General features: G+C 39.0%; 1 protein-coding gene across 6 annotated transcripts in view; it reads left to right on the top strand.

Annotated features, from left to right (window-relative positions):
• The window catches only part of PTPN3 (protein tyrosine phosphatase non-receptor type 3), a 279790-nt gene that overhangs the window by 140824 nt on the left and 118060 nt on the right, over nt 1–20906 (top strand). For all 6 annotated transcript variants that reach the window (XM_034761382.1, XM_034761381.1, XM_034761380.1 and 3 more), the window contains 3 exons: nt 3447–3535; nt 9092–9155; nt 18456–18628. In XM_034761382.1, coding sequence (XP_034617273.1) covers nt 3447–3535; nt 9092–9155; nt 18456–18628 — 326 coding nt within the window. The remainder of the gene's footprint in view (nt 1–3446; nt 3536–9091; nt 9156–18455; nt 18629–20906) is intronic.

Here is a 20906-nt window from a genome sequence, read left to right as displayed (position 1 = left end):
GACTATTTCTGAAAGAACTCTTTGCAACTACAAATCTCACCATCTCTGCTATGAATCTGAACCTCAAAAATTGAACTCATGTCTATATGTATACTGATCTTTTAACCATACCCTCTCTCTCTCCTCTTTTAATAAATGTTTGTTTAGTTAATAAGAATTAGCTGTAGCGTGTATTTGGGTAAGATCTGGAATATTCATTAACCTGAGAGATAATGTATTTGATCCTTTGGGATTGGTAGAACCTTTTCTTTTATATGATGAAATAAGATTTTGAGAAATCTTCATCATATTTGACTTGGGTACCTGGATGGAGGCCTGAGACTGGGTTACTTCAAGGGAGCTGTGTTGTTTGGACTTCTGAGTAACCAGTAAGGTATAACAGAAGCTGTTTAGTGCTGGCTTGGTAAATCTAAGTATTGAATTATCCACCAGCTTTGGGGTTTGTCTGCCCCGTTCTTTGCAGTTCACCCTAATTGAGTGACCTCGGGTGGCTCCCCACGGGGACCCCGATCACAGGGGTATTAATCATCATGGCAGTGGAGATATGTCTGCAGGTTTTATATCTGTTGTTCTGGCAGGGACTGGTGCTGCTTTGAGTGCCACTAAATAAGGCCACTAAACAACCAGAGTAGATGATCACATCATAGATTTATTAGCACCTAAATACCGTGGGAGAACCCTCTTCAGTTCAGGAAATTGGAAGCACACTAAGCTGTCTGCTACCCTTAATTGCCCACTTCAAACCCTTTATGCCTAACATTTAACCCCCAGGTATACACTTCATTTCAAGTGACTCCAACATGTATTATCCCTTAACAATCTGTTCCAACTTGTATTTAGCTCAGACACTCTGCTTCCTTCCCCATACCTGAGGAAGAGCTCTGTATAGCTTGAAAGCTTGTACCTTCCATCAGTAGAAGTTTTTTCAATAAAAGGTATTAGCTCACCTACCTTGTTTCTCTGGTTAAAGTTTGGCAAAGCTATAAGCAACTGAGAATAGGGTTTTATAATGGGAAGTGTCAGGCAACCAAGTGCTAAAAATAGTAGCACACCTTGGAGGTAACATGGGCGGCGGCTTGGGCTAGTCACCAGGTATGTATCCAGCGGGTCCAGGCAGATTTTTACTCCTTGAGGCTGCTAGCCGGAACCGGTGATACTCCTGGCTGTGCTGCTATTTTTAACATGCTAGCATGTGTCCGTTTACCCTTGCTGAGACGTATGCTCCCAGATAGTGTGTAAACATACCCTCAGAGAGGCTCTCTCCCTCCCCACCCCCATGTTTTCCCAGTTCTTGGTCATTATGCTCGGATTTGTATAGTCTGGAAGGTTTTCGATTTCATTATCATATCAGGGTGAGGTGACATCAGCATAAAAAAACCCCAAAACTTGATCAGGCACACCATCTGGAGGAACTGGATTAATTTAGTTCTTCTCTGTTAAATGGTTATCAATCCATCATTTCTGCTAACATTTTCCCCAATTAGCTCTTATGGGATCTCCCAGCTTTTCTCCAAAGCTAGTTTTTAATGGGCCACTGTAATTGTGTTTATCAGCCTAAAGAGGCAAGGTGATTGAATCCTGGTGTATAAGTCAATTGTTCCTGCTTAGAGCTGTTAAGCTGTGCGGCCAATCTTATTTACCCTTTTTTCTATATTAACCTCTTTAGAGACAGAATTTATATTTCTTGTTCTCTTGTCAGTGGAATATAAATTACTGATAGATACCAAATCTGGCACAATATGTGTTTACCGTCTTCAGTGTACTATGATACTTGAGTTAGGTGGCATAGAATGTTGAGCAATTATTCAATCTCTTATTTTATATATTCTAATAAACTTGTAATAGAAAAGATAATTTGTTCACATCTATTCTGTATCGTGCCAGAGTTTTGTTCAATTACATTCTACCTGTTTTATTCTTAGTCGTTATGGAACAGCAAAAATGGAAGTTGGGGATTAAGGGAAATATATTTATACTAACTGAGCAAAGAGAGCCATCTACAGGAGAATTTAGACTATTGAAAGTTTTCTTAAGAGAATCCAGCATTACCTTAAAAAGTGTGTTATAAAATTTCTTAAGGCTGCTCTTCTGAACCAAAGCCAACATTTTAAATACTGGGATCCTAAAGTTAGGAACCTAAATCTATATTTAGGCATAAATGTTCAACTCCCTGCAGTAATATGTATATTATAAGATGAGTACATACATAGATCACAGTGAGCTAGGAAGCCAAGGATTAGAATTTTATATTGCACTTAAAGGAAACGTCTAAAACTTTGGCTAAGCAATATTTTTTATTAATCTTTTCCTTATACACAGTAATTCTAAAATTCCTGGGTGGATAATTTCACCCTCCATGAAAAATAATTCCATAAGTATGGTTTTCATGAGATTGAAGGTCAGTGATGAGAACCACAGGACAAAGAAGGAATGTTGTTTGGCTGAAATCACAAGCTTAAAATTTCTTATGTAATTTATCCAGATGCTGCTTGTAGACAATAATTTGTGTCTGTATCATGGTTAATGTGCACAGAGGTTGGACATCCTGCAATAGCAAAGCTGGTTAATGATCCCAGTATTATGTCCTCTTGATTATGTCACTCGTATTCTGCTACTTTATGTAGTAGATTCATTATAAGGCCTCAGTCCTGCAAATCCTGTTATGCACATATTTTAATTTTACACAAGAGTAGTCTGTTGAAACATACACGTACTATTCATTTTTCAGGATTTCATGTATGTTGGGAACACCTTTATCACCATCAAAATAACAGCAACAGGTGCCCAAATGAAAGGAGTTCTGACAAATTAATTCACTCTTAGGCCAGGACACCTCTTCTCCTTGACCAGAAGTCTAAGACCTTTAATCCTGGTCTGGTGCACCAGAACATGACACTACAATGTTATGCATATCAACGTGTATGTGGTCCCGACCCACTTTTATATAGAGAGCTTGGGTCATCTCTCATCCGGCCGGCTCTCCATTAGCCTCTAATTGGTAAGTCCTTCTGGAGTCAGAGACAGGAATTATTTTCCAAGTCCTCCCAAACAGTCAAGGATTGGGAGGCTGGGTGCCCAAGCTCCTAAATTCTTTGAACATTTAACTAACTGACCAGGGACAAGAGCTCTACCCTCACTCCTCTCCCCCGCCCCCCAACTGCCCGCCACCGCCTTATAACAGTCTGTCCTACTGACACAGACAGTACTAAACATAATTGCATGAGGTAACGTTATAATGCTTCTCTCAGTAGCAAGACTTTTATACTGCATTGTAGGTCTGACCAAGTTAGAAGAAATAGTGCAGAAATCTTACTCTTTGAATTGTGCGCCTTTTGGGTTGCTTTTTTTATACTTGTATATGGAAAACATATGAATGAATTCACACGCAGAAAGAACATGTATTTCATAGGCTGCTTCTTTGTTTTTACAATATTTTGCTTTTTCAGGATCTACATAATCTAGATTTGATGATTGGAATTGCTTCCGGAGGTATTGCTGTGTACAGAAAATTTATTTGCACAAGTTTCTATCCCTGGTAAGTGTGACTTGTTTCTACTTCCTTTATTAATTAAGAGTTACAACTGCTGTTTTAAAATTTTAAATAATATTTTCACATGGCTGTTTATTCCAAAGAGGAAAAATCTATTACTGCAGGGGACCTAATCCTACAAAGATTCATGACTGAGTGTATCACTGAGTTTAAAGGAGTCAGAGTTCAGAGGCAGACTACTCTCATATCTGAGTTTGCAGGATTGGGACACTGGTGACCCTCCACATCCCCTGTCCTTAGGCCCAAATGACTCTGGTTAAATTTTTTAATATTGCTAAACAGCTCAGCAATTAATTGTGGATGATCAGCAATTTTATGAATTTTAGCAAACAGCATTTGCTTCTGTGAAAGAAAGTACATAACCAACAAAAATGACAATTATTGGCAGTTTTCAGGAGTTGGGATAAATGAACAAGCAAAAGAGGAATAAAACAAGTCTACAAGATCATCCACGGTTGACTTATAAGTTTGGGGTCTCCAAAGGGGAAGATACTTTGATGACTGTGTAAAGCTGAAAACAGTAGTATATGCATTCATTTTTGATAGGGAAGTCCCATCGTGGTACAGGTAGGAGAATCCAGAGTTAATGACCCCTATGCAAAGTGATTGAAATGTTATACACATGTCTGGCCATAAGATTTTGGAGAGGATCCAAAAGATTATTCTTCTCCACTCCTCTACCTCCTGACCCTTTTTGTGTAAAAGTGGGATTATTTGCACTTCCTTCAATCTCCTCAATTGTGGAACTGGTGCCTAGCTGCCGGTGCATGGTATTAGGCATAATTTACAACCGTTTTCTGGGAAAAGTTTCCAAAGAAGTTGGTGCAAATCTCCCAGACCTCACAGAATAATACATTGTGGTGAGTTGTAGATTCTCCTCTTCTGCCTCCAGTTATTTAACTACAGAAACTACAGACTAACCAGCAATATTAATATATCTTAAGTACTCAAGACACCCCATCCTTTTATCACAAACCTAAGGAACGTCTGACAGAGTAAAGCACTAAAATAGATTATACATTTAAATTGTCTATCCTAAATTATCTTTTTTTTTTTGCTTATTTCCTTCATTTCACTCCTTTTTCTCCATTCTTTGAAATATATCATCTTTTGAATAGTATGGCCTGTATAATTCACTTGGAGATAGTGCAGCCATCCCAAATTCATGCCAATACAAACTTCATACCACACCATGATGTTGTATGCATTTCTATGTATAATTTAATGCATGATAAAATATAGATTTCTTTTATTATGCACCTCTGATTCTCTTGAAATCTGCCCTCTAGTCCTCCTTTGTTAATTCCAGCCATTCAAATCTTTAAATGCCTTTAAACAGCTGCTATTTTTAAAATTGTCTGCCAGAAAAATATTTTCTTCCTTTTCACACTTTTATTCTACCAAAATTACTGACCCATGGTCTTGGGTGGGCAATATTTAAGTCCTGCACCAGTGATGTGTAAAGTCCAATGTCATGCTCTTTCAGGTCTTGAAACAGAAGTGTTATTCCATTGAAAAGGGATAATTCACAGCTTTCTACAGCACTTCTAGTCTTGCAAGGTGTAGAAAGTTTGGATACTGGAATTGCGACGACATGTATAGAAAGCTATTTTAAGTAATTTTTTGAGTCTTCAAAACTTTTTTCTCTGAATTTTCCCCCTTAGGCGTATATAAGTTAGACTCGTAATAGTTGAGGCACCAGGATTTGCAGGTGAAAGTATGAAATTGGTAGGAATAATCCTAGAAATGCTCTAAAATAATTTCTTTCCACAAATAAATAAATAAATATAAATATATGGGAGAGATGCTTTATTGGTCTCATTTCTGATTGCATCAATACATCAATCATGACTCAGCCACTCATAAGCAATGGGGTCCACTCAAATCATTGTGAGGCAAATACAGCGCCACACCTTCCTATACTATAAATGCAGAATACATTTTGTATTTTGTGTGCTTAGACATATTATAAAAAGATAGAATATGATAAATTTCTATAATGCCCTCAATGTATTTCACTTAAAGGATTACAAAGCCTATTGGGTGGAGTTGCTCGGGTGGGAAAAACATTATATAGTGACACATGGTGGAAAAGGAGATAGGGTTCTAATAAAAAACTAAATCCTGCTTCAGTTTACACTTTGAATAACACTATTGTAAGTCAATAGGGCTTCTTGTGGTGTAAGTTCATCAGAAGTTCAACAACTTTTTCGAACTCAAGGTGGCAGCAAACACCATCAAAGCTTTCTTTCAAAAAATTCTGGAACAATATTCTGCAATATTAATAGACAGCAACAATAGGACAACAATGTTGTGTGCCGGGCAACTTTGGAATAGCTTTTCTGAGGAGCTTGCAGGACTATATTGAGGTTACTTGTTATTACCCGAAATCTAATTGGCTGCCTGCTTGCATTGTGGATTTGATATATACAGAAACTTCCAGATTGGTGGATGAGAAAACAAATTTACAGCTAAGGAAACGTTTTCAGCTTAAGTCTAAAGTAGCAGCTTTGTTTAGGCTAACTTTAAGTATCAGGACAGACTGATCAGTTTGTTGAACTCTGTTTTCAGTTGCTTTTCAGTCTGAAGTTCTAAAGACATAAGAATGAACATATTGGGTCAGACCAATGCCCCATCTAGCCTAGTATGCTGTCTTCCGACAGTGCCAGATGCCTCAGAGGGAATGAACGGACCAAGTCAATTATCAAGTGATCCATCCCTTGTTGTCAAGTCCCAGCTTCTGGCACAGACACTTGAGGTTCTATTGCCAGCTACATCATTTTCTTTTTTCTGATCTCAGTAAATGAAAGGAAAAACCCGAGCCAAAAGATTTGTCATCTGTAGTGAGACAAAACTACTGTGTACTTTAAGTGTAAGCAGTAAAACCTCGTGAATTTGTGAATTTTACAGGGAGCCACTGTAAAGATTGTAAAATGAGTGATAAGAGTGGGTGAGTTACCTATAAGAATGTGAATAACTGCATGATATATTGGTTATATTCTGGATATAACATGCTTGAGCATTCATGAAATGTAAGTCTTCTAATGACCGCATAATCCACTAGAAAAACAAAAAAAGAAGTCTCATGGATTACTATTACTCACTAGCATTCACTTAAAAAAATTGTGTGATGTCACAGCTGTTGGTTATAAGGTTAAATAAATCTGGGTTCTTCTAACAAGTATTCGGTGCCACTGAATTAAACTGCTGGAGTGGTACTCTAAAGAAGCAGCACTGGCATTGAAGAACAGACAGTCCTGAAAGTGAGAAATGGTTCTGGGGAGAGGAGGGAGTAATGAGAGGTAGTCAACAAGCATTGTAGGAATGCAGCAACAGTGGTAGAACAGTGTGTGTAGCACGTGGATTCAGTGCTCAGAACTAGGTATTATATAAAATAAAACATTAGAAAAATACTCTGGAGACAGTACTTTTACCAGTTAGTTGAAAAAAACAGAAGAAAACTGAAAAAACGAATTCCATCATGTGGAACCATCTTGACCTCTTGTAGGTCATCAGCAGGATTGGTACCCATGTCCTTTAAATACACAGTACAGACTTCTACCACTTAAACCAATGGTAAATAGTATCAGTGTTATGCTCTCACTTTTTCTGTAGACTAGCCAGTAAAGAGGGACATGGCATAAACCTTCCAGTAGCTTACACAAGTACTTGCTAGACAGCAGAGGAATGTTGAGAATCTGTTCCTGGCTCTGTTTCTGATGATACAGCCAAGAACACAGTTTTGGTACATTCATTCTGAAAGGCAGTATCGCAAAATGGATGGGATTTGCCATATTACAGACAGATTCTTTTTCCAGGTCTGCCACAATGACTGTGCAGTCTGTTACCTTATTTATAAAATGGTTGAATGTTAGTCTCCTGTTTTCTAAGGCAGGAGTGTGAGGCATTGCTCAATAATAAGAGTTGTAAAGCGCACAGTATTAACACCAATTAGTAGAAAGTGGTGGACTAGGACTTCAAGTTAGCTCCCAACCCAATTCACCTTCCCCTAAGTCAAAACAGGGAGTGGTTGATGGGTCCCCTCTATACCCTCTATCTAGAGCTCCAGCTCTATGACAACTATGTAGGAGAGTCGGTGAGGATTGGGAGAAATCCTCAGTATGATTGTCATGTGCGAAGCTCCAAGGTCTGCAGCATACTTAGTTAAGGTACTATTTTCTGAGATTTTAGCAGCCGCCTTCTAACAAGTATTACTGTGCAATTGCAAATGGCAGTTTTCAGATTTATAAATTGGCCAGATCTGGATTTTCTTAGGGGTAAGGCATCTCTCTATCTCCAAATATCCCTTTGTCAAATTTCTTCCCCCAAGCATGCAGGAACTAGAGAGCTTTAACAAAAAAACAAACAAAACAAAAACAAAAGTTGAAAAATTTAACATTGGCAAAACTACCTATTTTTCAATAGCCTTTTTCTTGGAAATGATTAAATGACTTTGAAACCTAATAAAAAATCCTGGGACAAAAGAGACAAAAACAATCATGGAAAAATTCATTCTGAATAATGCAACTAAGCAAATAATATCAGGCTGATAATGAAAAGTGTTAGACAAGCTTTAACTATAGCCACTATTATCTCTGCCTATAATAAACGAATTTGGGAAGTCACCACTGACACCATGTGCATTTAGAACATCACAGCTCATGTTTGTTTTTAACTATGTTACATAAAGTATATAAGAATATTACAATATTAAAGATTTGATCAATCAGTGTAAGGAAAATCGTAGTAGTACTCAGACCTGTCTCTTCCCACCGCTCTTCTTCTCCCTTAATCCCACAAAAGCAAATAAGTATGTGATTAGAATGTTTAATGGATAACCACCAATTATTCTCTTGGGTGTTTAATAGTACAGTAGGATTTTTCCAAAAGACAACTCCAAAATGTGGTTTCCTTTTCATACTCAAAATGATATTATCAATAATGTGACACAACTATTACCAATAGTAATATGACTTATATTGTCATCTGCTCTGTGTGACATTTTTTATATTGTTTATGGCTTAATGTATCCCGCTATCAAAGTCCAACATTTGCCTCTTGGTACTCCGTTGTTACAATATGGTCCATTTAGTTACACGAACTCAGTGCATTAGGTACCACTGTGAGGAGACACTGAAGAGGAAAATCTGATTCCATTGGGTCTTTGCTGCAAGTACATCATACAGCTTTGTAGGTGAGAATTGCCACAGGAGGCTTCCCGCTTATGCAACAGGCAAGTCTTAGAGAGTAACTATTGAATAATGATTTTTAAAAGATGCTCTCCATTGGCCAAAGTTACTGCTCCTCTCTCTTGCTCATGTGCTGTTTTTGACTGTGGTGTGTGTGTGTCAGTTAGCTGCTAATCTCCACCCAAGAGGTGGTTGCATTTTATTAGTCATGAATGTGTAATGCTATAATGTACTTCAGGATCTTTTAAGACTGAGGGGCATTATAAATATGTGTCATGTGTCACTTTTTCGTTGATTTTCTTTGCTCTATTTTTATGGGTTGTTTCTTAGTGTTTTTTTTTTTCTTTTTTAGGATGAACATATTAAAAATTTCTTTTAAAAGGAAAAAATTTTTTATACAACAACGGCAAAAACATGTAAGTAGTTCAATGTTTTTTGTTTTCCCATTTCATTTATCAAATTTTTAATCAGTATTCTGTAAATTCTTTTGACTTGTTCTGAAAGGAACCAGTGTAGTAATTTTAGCCTTAAATTTCAGTGGGAGAAGAAGCAGGCTTTACAGATGCCCTCTGTCCGTACTGCCTTGCTCTATTTGGCTCTCCCCATTGAGTTTCCCCTTTTCTTCCTCCACTCCCTCTGGCTGCCACCTGCTGTCACCTTTTCTCCAGAGTCCTCTTTGTCCCCATTGTTATCCCCACCCCCTCAAGTTTAATTGTTTCCGCCCCCCCCCCCATATCTGTTAGGGGGCTTATTCCTTCACTCTCTCACTTCCCTGGTCCTTCTCACATGAACAGAGAGCAACAATACCCGAAGTCCGAAGGTGCAAACAATTCGATGATTATTGGGGAGAACATCCAGCAAGCTTAAATCCAAGTTCCTTTTTCCTTATTTTTGAATCCCAACTTACTTCCTGTTTCCCCCTAATTTTTATAGTAATATTCACAGCTATACCTCAGCCAGTCATTCTACTAAAATTTACCTAACCAATCCTAACATACTGTAACATGCTTAGCTAACCAATTATATCCAACCACCTTCATTAGTTTACACCCAGCAAAATTAATTATACAGCAGACCGAAACAATCACAGAACCAGACAGAGACCATGCAAATAAACATACAAAATAAAACAGAAGTGAGGATTTCACAACTACATCTATAAAGACATAAGGGTTTCCCAGCTGTGTCTATTGATAAGTGAGTTCTTACCAGACAGAAAACTATCAAACTAAATTTCCTTTTACATCTTCTAGGCTTTCTCTGGAGGTGATAGATCAGATCATCTTCCTAACAGTCCCAGATTGCCTTATTTCAGTATGACTAAACAGAGCCTCAGACTGTTACAGTGAGAGAAGGCCCTTACACAGATTTTCTTTTATACCTCTATAACTAGCTAAATAATAAACATGTACCTAAATTCTTAAAGTATAGGCCTTTACAGACAGGCTTGAATATCTATATCCTAACAATACCCAAAAGTACCTTCTTCGTTTCAGTGTTTTTGGAGGTGTGGGGATCGGGGGGACTGCAGAGCGGATCTTCTTCCATTCACCCACATTCAGCTGCCTTAAACTTTCCATCAGATTACCAGAGTCTTGCTGCCCTTTTCTCAGATACTCCACCTGCTGGCCAGCTGCCTGTAGAATCTGCTCTAATGGTTAGTCTACCCAACAGCTCAGAGGGGTAATTTCCAGCTTGGGTAGACATATACACACACAAGCTGTGCTCAAGCTAGTGTGCTAAAAATAGCAGTGTGGCTGTGGTGGCACAAGTGGTGGCTTGGGCTAGTCCTCTAAATACAGTCTCTTCTGACTGCCTGGGTACATACTCAGGCGGCTAGTCCTATCCACCACTTGTCTGTCTTGCCAGAGCCACGCTGCTATTTTTAGCATGCTAGCCCCAGCATATATGTCTGCCAAGCTGGGAGTGTACCCTACGTGCAGATGAGCCACTCTATAGCTGAGTGTCTCTAGAGGGGGGCATGGAGAGAGGAGACAGCACTGCAGGACACACAATGTTGGGCACTGCTACCTTCCATTCTCCCAGATACCTTCTTTTCTCCATGGGACTCAAAGATTAAAAGTGGTAGGGGATGCATTATGGGGGGAAAACGGCAACTGAAAGATCTGGGGATAAAGCGGATAATGAGGGCCTTCCGTAGTTCAGTAATTATACAATAGCGTCTAAATTGGCAAAATTCGATGGTATACATGGAGATAGTTAAAATAATTGGAGTCAGAATACACTGCTCACTACAAGATTTCTTAATAAGGTATTTTTCTTGTAAACCGGTGGTAGTATGAGCTCATATTGTGGCAAAAAAACAATAGTGCAGTTGATAATAGATTCTAATTAGTATATTTTGATCTGTTTCCCCTAAGTCAATGGAGAAACTAGTCAATCTTTTTTTTTTTTGAGGGGAGGTGGAGGGCAGGTGGGAAGCTAATTAGTTAGACTATAACATGATAAAATATGACAAGTTTCAGAGTAGCAGCCGTGTTAGTCTGTATCTGCAAAAAGAACAGGAGTATTTGTGGCACATTAGAGACTAACAAATTTATTAGAACATAAGCTTTCGTGGACTACAGCCCACTTCTTCAGATGCTTATGCTCTAATAAATTTGTTAGTCTCTAAGGTGCCACAAGTACTCCTGTTCTTTTTGCATGATAAAATATAGATACCCGTACTTAGTAATGTGTAGTCTGAATACTTTTGAAGATATTTGCATGTGTGGATTCTGTATTAGTGAAAAATAAACAAGCATTATTTTAACTAAGGCTGTAAATTTTCCCATGTCGTTATGATTATAGTTAAATTTGGGAGTGTCCTCCACCTGCTCCCAAAATATTAAAGGAGACAGATATAGACATCATCTTGTAATTTCTGTAATCTTAATCCTGGTCAAATATAAACTTAAATGACAGCTGTTATCCTGGAAAAGTTGTCTCAGGCTCATTATTAAGTGAAAAAACTTCAGGGGCTCTCAGACACCCTTCTCTTTGGGGAAACAAATAGGGGAAAAAACTGGTAATTTAATGTAGCTTTCTGTCTGACCTTGGGCTGTTTAGAAAGGAGGATGACTGCAGTGTTTATATATATTAAAAAAAAAAAAAGATAAGGTTGAATAATGCACTCATGTGTGGCTGAGTGACCCCAGGTAGGTTGCTGCAGAATGGCAGAACAGCAGGTAGTACAAAGAAGGAAACTTTCTCATGCCCGGGGAGGTGGTGTTCTCCTTATTTTTAAATTGGACGGTGGTGGTGGTGGAGATCTTGTACAGAGTGTCAGAGGCTATGGGGAGGCATTCTGTGCTTGTAAGGCCTCTAATAAAGAAATGTGGATATGGTGGGCCTTTGCATACCAAGTGGGGGACACAAATGTGGTTCATTTGTGGTTCACTTCAGGGGGTGCACAGGGCTCCCAAATGTAGCTGCTTTATTTTTTGGGAGAAGGAGAGGGCAGAGTCAAAGCCTACCAAAGATGGATGTCCAATAATTTACAAACTATTTCTACTAATTAATTCTACATTTACTACTAATATATTAATTATTTGCAAATATTTATCAATGGTTTATGCAAATAAATTTCAACTTGTGGTTGGTTGCCAACTGTTCACTTATTTACTCTGAATAATTTGTGATGAGTGATAGGTCACTGAAGTCACAAAGTATTATTTCTGTTCCCTGATTGGATGACTGAAATTCCAAATAACAAACAACGGATTCTCTGTTAACTTATGAATATTCTTGTTTGCATATGAATACTAGCATACATATGAATAGCAGCAATTCCCAAAACAGTCATGTGAACAAAATCCCCCTTGTATTAATGTTTACAAACAGCGAATAATAAAATAAATGAATGTGGTCAAACTGAGCAACCAGTTGGCACTTGAACAAATGCATTTTTTAGTATTTAATCAGCTCTAGAAGTAGATATAACTTTAAACATATTTGTTCGCTACATAAAGAGTTCTTTACTACTGTCAAAAAAGTTAGTTTACACATTCATGAGAGCTACATCAACTTTGAAAAGGGCAGTGTTCTCAAAGTTCATTCTGTCGAGGAGCTGTTTATCTTGTTGAAAAATGACAGTCTGAAAGCTATGATTTATAATTATCCACATCTCTTAAGTCATCATTTCCTTGTGTTTCATAACAATACACAATGATCATAGTAATGCAAATGGCATCACACTTAAAGAACCACAAGACCTTAAGGAAAATAGGACCAGCTGTGTAACCTTTGTCTTCCTTTGTTTATATGACAAAGCAAACCAGGTGCACTGTTAAGTCTCCTCTCCAGATGTATCCATCGTTGTCAAATATATATGTAGGTCACAAGTGAAGAGGGATATAAAGTAGCCAATTCTGCATCCCAGTGATATGGATTGCTCTCCTGCTAATCTGTCTCTTAATGAGAGGGTATGCTTACTGTGAAAACCCTGTTTTTCCAATGCAGATGGGACAATTAGGCTGCCATTGGCCTTCTCCAGAATTTCAGGCAGCTCAGGTGGGCTTTGAGGGGAGGTGGCTGAGTTTTTTATTTTAGTCTTCGGATTTATCAACCCTTCACTTCAGAGTTCAGAAGCAAAGGGTTAAATAAGACTGAGAGGAAAGACAGGAGATTGGGAAGAGGAGGAAAGACCAAGATGGATGGGGAAAGCACAGCAAGGAGTAGATTCCACAAACCACCTAAGGCTTAATGAGTAAGGTTTCTTTATGGATCATGATGTTGCTACATCATCTCAGGCTTTTGTATGCCATTGCAGTATTTAGATGGATGGTATTTCTTGAAAATCTGGAGAAGGTGCTCAAAGGCCATGAACAGGTGCTCATTTGAGACATTTTTATGCACTTCAAGCCTGTGGATTCATGACTCATCTTAATTCTGAGTCCTTCTTCTTTTTCCTTTACAATACTTTTTCTCTTCTTACTCTTTGTGTGTGTCTTCCCATTCCAACTGTTCTGGAGAAACAGCTACTCATCAGTTCTTTCCTCCTCACTCCTTGCTGATCAGCTGTTCAGCAGGGAATATCTAACACTGCTGATTCTATTGAAGAACTGATCAGAGGACGGGGAAGGAATTGATTAATCATATACTGACCATGGGCGGCGAGTCCTATGGGCCCGGGGTACCTGGGCACCAGGAATGTTTGGGGCCAGGTCTCTCCCTTGGGCCCGCCTTCCGCCCCCTCCCCCCATTTAAAACAGCCACAGGTAGTGCAGCGGAGCTGAGTGGCTTCCTCCCTGCTTGCTCCACATGGCTGCTGGCCCCTCCCTGCAGCCCCTGGGCAGGGTGGGTCTGTGTCCCGCCCCAAGTGCCCCTGCAGCCAATGAGAAGCTGTGGGGGCAGTGCCTGGGGATAGCAGCACATGGAGACTCACGGCCTGCCCTGCCTAGGAGCTCCAGGTAAGCGCTGCAACCCCCCCGAGCCTGCACTCCCCCTTCGGCCCCCAAAGTCCCTCCCAGAGCCTGCTCCTCCTCCCTCTGCACCACCTCCCATCCCCAAGCTCCCTCCAAGAGCCTGCACCCCCACCCCCAGCCTGCACCCAAACTCAGTCCCAGCGCCTGCACCCCTCACCCCCGCCTGCACCCCCACCCTTGCCCAAGCCCAGAGCCTGCACCCAGCACCCAAATTCCATCCCAGAGCCTGCACCCCAGACCCCCTCCCCCACCCAAACTCCTTCCCAGAGCCCAACCTCTCACCCTGCACCCCAATCCCTATCCCAGCCCATGGCCTGCACCCCAGTTCACCTCTCCCTCCCAGAGCCTTAGGCAGGTGGGGGTGGAGTTTGGGGCGTGGAGTTTGGGGGGGGGGGGCGGGTTCTGGGCACCACCAAAATTTCTACAAACCTGCCACCCCTGATAGTAACTGATGCTACTAAAGCCCAACTATGACATTTGGGTTTAGTGGAAAGTGTAAGATGTAGGGCTGGGAGTAGAAACCATGCTTGCTTACTGGTAAACATTTTAAATGTTTCAAAAAAGTGAAAAGTTTTTATCAAACTTGTTTGTTGCTTACTGAACACTAGCCAATGTAGCTATATTTTTATATTCATTAAAATTTCACTAATTTGCTATTTTGTAAACAACACATCTGCAAATCTTCTCTAATTGTTAGAGACATCACTTGATTAATCAGATTACTGACTGCTGGGTGTGTGTAGGTTTTGGAATTACAGGGTACTCCCCATTAACTCCTGGGAGCCCGCAGTTACTTTCATTGCCCCAGCACTCAGTCCACAAACCTTTCTAATTGACACTATGGTCCTCACAAATTGTGAACTATTGAAATCCAAGGGTGCTAGAGTCTGATCTTGCAAAGGGATCATAAACATAGACCCCTGCATCCACTTTAGTTCCTTTGACTTAGTAAGATTCTGCATAGGTTTAATGGTCAGTGACTGTGGATCCCTTTGAAGGATTATGCTGTTGGTGAGCAAACAGGGCCGGCTCGAGGCACCAGCCTGGCAAGCAAGTGCTTGGGGTGGCCGCTCCGGACAGGGCCGGCACGTCCGGCAGACGGTCCCTCACTCCCGCTCGGAGCGAAGGACCTCCCGCCGAATTGTCGCTGCAGATCGCGATCGCGGCTTTTTTTTGCTGCTTGGGGCGGCCAAAACTCTGGAGCCGGCCCTGTGAGCAAAAAGTCTTTTTTTCCATTAAACATTTTTTTCATTCATTAAAAAGTTGACTGGATCATCCTCAAGCCTTCCAAAATGAGATAAGAGCAAGCATCTGAATTTTTTCAGCACACAAAGGGAGCTTTTCAAAGTGATCAGTGACTGCAACTGGGGACTACAAATGTTTTCTCTTGTCCAGCAAAAATTAAAGTAGGAAATACTAGGTAAATTTCATCCCTTGCCTTTAAACCATGCAATTTTAGCATAAAGTTAAACTGAAATGTTCAAGTTAACAAATTCTTATGGCTAAAAATTAGTATTACAGCTGGACAAAATTGTCTGCAACAATGGGAAGGGGGGAGAGATAGCTCAGTGGTTTGAGCATTGGCCTGCTAAACCCAAGATTGTGAGTTCAATCCTTGAGGGGGCCACTTAGGGATCTGGGGCAAAATCAGTAGTTGGTCCTGCTAGTGAAGGCAGGAGACTGGACTCAATGACCTTTCAAGGTCCCTTCCAGTTCTAGGAGATAGGATATCTCTATTTTTCTTTTTTTCCTGCATTGGTCTTCTTTTGAACAAGTATGTCAATTTAATCATTTTTAACCAATATTGCAGGTGAGCTATCAGCAGGGTGCTAAGAAATGCCCGTTGCTATTAAATCTTTTTTTACTATATACTTTTTATATATAGCAAAAAATTCCCTCCAGACCTTCACAACACTTATGTTTAAAAGTGTAAGCACTCTAATAGAAATATCCATGATCATCAAATACTGTTTTAGTTCCAGTATGATTGACCAACGTTTAAAAACAAGTACATTATTCTTTTCTTGTATAAACAGATCCATATTAAATGTTTTAAAATATATCTGAGGAAAGATGCATGTTAGACTGACTGTGAAACAGATTACCATTTAAAATGTCCACATACAAAGTGCCAAATCCTGCTCACCTTTCTCATGGAGATGTCCTAATAGGTTTGCATAAGTATGGTTTGTTATGAGTAAAGTGATCAGATGTAATCAGAATGATTAAAGTATGTGGTATTTAACAAGTAGTAGTTGTGAAATCTTGGCTCTCTATATGTGTTTTAGCTGGTAGGTGATGTTTTAATAATTAGGGTCTACCCAGTTATGAACTCAATTGTTCAGAAGTGGATGAAAGGTGCCAATAAAATGTCAGAATAATTTATAACAAAAAATGCTGATAGAAGAAGGTACAAAAGGGAAATAAAAAGATTAGATTAGTCCAAATAAAAGTGTCTACTGATACCGCCCAAGGATTGTGTAAAGATTGTGACTGTAAACAAAAGATAGAATTGGAAATTAATGGACCAAAACTGGTGTGTGGGAAATTAGGCCTAATTTGTGGACAAAATAATGGTGCCCTATGAGCTTTTCCAGCCATCACCCCTTTAGGGGGTCCTTAAAAGAGACTTTGGGGGAAATTATGACACTAAGTGGGATGGGTGAACTGGAAGAGTGAGCTTTACTATCATGAATTCGACCCCGACCATCTGCTGGGACCAAGGGATCCACCATGAAACTGTTGGTCCTTTATTGTCCTGATTGCAAAAGGCATTGTGACCAGACTGAGTCAAAGAGAGGGAACTGAAGACATGCTCTACTAGCCTTGGCTGAGTCCTAACAGCACCTGGAATGTGAGATTTGAGTTCCTGCTGTCACTCTCACCGTTGTGTGTCCTTTTCCTTCCCCCGCCTCTTCTCTCTCTCTCTCTCTCTCGCCTTGCATTTAATAAGAGTCTGGCTTAGCCAGCCAAGACTGCATCTTTTGCAGAACTGCTGAGAACCTGTGATCAGAGAGGCGGCTAAAAGCAACATGTTAAACAGCCTGAAGCTGGCATAAGATTGCTAGGTTTCAAAGTGGCTGATAAGACTGTGTGTTGTGCCTGTGTTTCTCTGGAAGCAAGATTGCAAGTAAGAGGCAGCACCAGAGAAAACTGCATTTTCTCTCTTTGGTATTCTTTTTTATCCCTTTCTCTGTGTGTTGGTCTTATTTTGCCTTCGGAAAAGCAGCATCAAGCTTAAACAACAACAGCATCTCCAGCCCATCTCAATTATTTCTCTTTTCCCCAAAAAGGAGTTATTGCCATCTTTAATATCATCTAGTCTAAAAGGCTATTAAATGGAGGGTGGGGGTTTCCTTATAAAATCTTTCTAGACCTAAAGGGAAAGGGAACAAGAGAATTGTTAAAACAAAAACCTTGTTTAATACTTTATATTTTAAGGGCTTTAATTGTTTTTTCCTTTTTTTTTTTTTTTTTTTTTGTATCTTTAATAAAAAAATGTAAAAGATTTTTTTAGTGGTGGATTGTTGCCATGGAACTAAGCAGACCAAGGTCTCTGTACACAAAATCTTGAAACTTGTTAACTGTTTAGCTTTGTGCAATGACAGGGTTATGTTAGCACCTCTGACTCTCTGGACCCATTTATTTCATTGAAATTAACCAACAGTGATATGGTGGTGATAGCCTTGTTTACAGTGGTCAGTACCATGGTCAGTGCTGTAAACTTCTGTAATATGCTTTTTGGGAGGTCTCTATATCTTAAGTAGTTCTATCACAAGTAATTTAAGAACTGTTTTGAGTCTGATTTGAGTTGTTTCTAAACTGATCTTCTGTTAGAATGTACTCCACATTGAATTTTTGTTTTTCCCTAAACAATGTAGGCATATAAAACTCAAGTAAAAGATTTTTTTTCTTTAGTTTTGGAAGGATCATTGTATGAAGATCTGATCCCTTAACTGACATCTGAGCAGTCCGATAACTTAAGCAGATTCCACAGTTTTGTCAATTATATTTAAATTCGTAAAGTGTGGTCAGAAAAGTGATTGCAACATGTCTTTGACATTTCAGATTGGTTTTTCATCAGTGAGTGTTTTACCACTTGAAAATAGTTTATGGAGCCATCAATTTTATTTTTTTCTGTTGATTCTTTGCACTTACTGATGACTTACCAGTTTAAAATTACTTTTAGTTGTAAATTGCCTGTTAGCTTTACTTGATTTTTAAATCTTTTTCTTAATATTGTCAATCTGCATATTCTATACTGATACGTACTGTGTTTTATTATTACAGAATGAATCCAGAGAACATATAGTTGCCTTCAACATGCTAAATTACAGAGCATGCAAAAATCTATGGAAATCTTGTGTAGAGCATCACACGTTTTTTCAGACAAAGTCGTCACTACCTCATGAAAGAAAGATATTGTCCCATTATTGGACCTTTGGTTCTAGAAACCCAACAAAGTGAGTACAGTGCCTAAAGACATGACTTTCTATTTAATTTAAAAAATCATTTTCAAGTCTTGTACACACTTTCTACACAAAGTTGAAAGCTCAGGACAGTAGTTCATGAGTTGAATCCTGTTTCCAGTACTATCATATATTTCGCATGTAAGTCACTGAACCGCACTGTGTGTGTTTCCCCAACTGTAAAATAAAGAGAAACTTAATTTCTCACAGGACAGTTCTTGAAGTTTTGTTGTTTGCAGAGCATTTTGAGATCTCCAGGTAGAAACAGGCATAGAATTGTAGCATGGTATCCTTATTATGGAACCTCATTTTATAGAAATATTTCATGACATTAAATTAAAAAGAAGAAAAAAAGTTCTTTGGATTTAAACCTGGTTCACCAATATGGTTTAAAACCCACTAGTTCAACCTTGTACAAAGGTATAAGAGAATCAGAAAGTAAAAGTGACATGAAACTAATGACAAAATATTTTTGCGAAGCGGACTTGTCTGTTTTCCTTTTCTAAGTTGAGAGAAATAAGAAGTTTTAAAGATGAAAAATTTACATTTACTTTTAATAATCTCAGGTTATGTTAATAACAGAGGTAAGGAACCTTTTTTGCAATATTGTTATTTTTAACATTCATAAGAAAAAAGAGTAGACAGAAAAATACACTAATGAATCCTGCATAATTCAAAATTGGTTTGAGTTTAAAACTGAAATCTGTATCATGCTCTACATTAAATGGATAGTATTTTCAAAAAATTATTTTGAATTAATCTTTTATAATACATTAGGATTTACTCTAATACTTGGATGCTATTACCAAAGGAATTAGTGTTTTCAAATTATTAGGAAATAAGTATAGCTGGAAGAGTTTTTTGTTCAAAAAAAGCAATGCAATGCAGAACATATTTAAGCATTTGGAACTTTGGTAGGTCAGGAACTCCTGCAAAACAAGCTCTTCTGAATTCGGTATAACTATGGAAAGATGGGAAGTTTTAACTCTTCTGTAGTAAGTGTGCAGCAGGACCTGCTGGCTGCTGATTTTCTGAAGAAATGAATGAAAGTCTATTTTTCCAGTCTTCTGGAATCTCTCCCGTCTCCCATAATGTTCCAAACATAATAGCTAGAGGCTCAGATACCTCCTCTATTAGCTCCTTGAGTATTCTAGGATGCATTTCATCAGGCCCTAGTGATTTGCAGGCATCTAACTTTTCTAAGTGATTTTTAACTTGGTTTTTTTTTTTTAATTTTATCTTCTAAACCTATCCCCTTCCCATTAGCATTCACTATGTTAGGCATTCCTTCAGACTTCTCAGTGAAGACCGAAACAAAGAAGTCATTAAGCATCTCTGCCATTTCCAAGTTTCCTGTTACTGTTTCTCCCTCCTCACTGAGCAGTGGGCCTACCCTGTCCTTGGTCTTCCTTTTGCTTCTAATGTATTGATAAAGTCTTCTTGTTTCCCTTTATTCCTGTAGTTAGTTTGAGCTCATTTTGTGCCTTTGCCTTTCTAATCTTGCCCCTGCATTCCTGTGTTGTTTGCCTATATTCATCCTTTGTAATTTGTCCTAGTTTCCATTTTTTATGTGACTCCTTTTTATTTTTTAGATCATGCAAGATCTCGTGGTTAACCAAGGTGGTCTTTTGCCACATTTTCTATCTTTCCTACCCAGTGGAATAGCTTGCTTTTGGGCCCTTAATAGTGCCCCTTTGAAAAAGTGCCAACTCTCCTCAGTTGTTTTTCCCCCTCAGTCTTGATTCCCATGGGACCTTACCTATCAGCTCTCTGAGCTTACCAAAATCCACCTTTCTGAAATCCATTGTCTCTATTTTGCTGTACTCCCTTCTACCCTTCCTTAGAATTGTGAACTCTATGATTTCATGATCACTTTCACCCAAGCTGCTTTCCACTTTCAAATTCTCAACAAGTTCCTCCCTATTCGTTAAAATCAAATCTAGAACAGCTTCCCCCCAGTAGCTTTTTCAACCTTCTGAAATAAAAAATTGTCTGCAATGCAGTCCAAGAACTTATTGGATAGTCTGTGCCCCGCTGTGTTATTTTCCCAACATATATCTGGATAGTTGAAGTTCCCCATCACCACCAAATCTTGGGCTTTGGATGATTTTGTTAGTTGTTTTAAAAAAAGCCTCATCCACCTCTTCCACTTGGTTAGATGGCCTGTAGTAGACTCCTAGCATGACATCACCCTTGTTTTTTACCCCTTTTAGCCTAACCCAGAGACTCTCAACACTTCCGTCTCCTATGTCCATCTCCATCTTAGTCCAAG

The sequence above is a fragment of the Trachemys scripta genome, chromosome 2 (genome assembly GCF_013100865.1).
Source record: "Trachemys scripta elegans isolate TJP31775 chromosome 2, CAS_Tse_1.0, whole genome shotgun sequence".
Taxonomy (NCBI): domain Eukaryota; kingdom Metazoa; phylum Chordata; order Testudines; family Emydidae; genus Trachemys; species Trachemys scripta.
The sequence above is the reverse complement of the archived record's forward strand: the minus strand, read 5'-3'. Positions and strand labels throughout refer to the sequence as shown.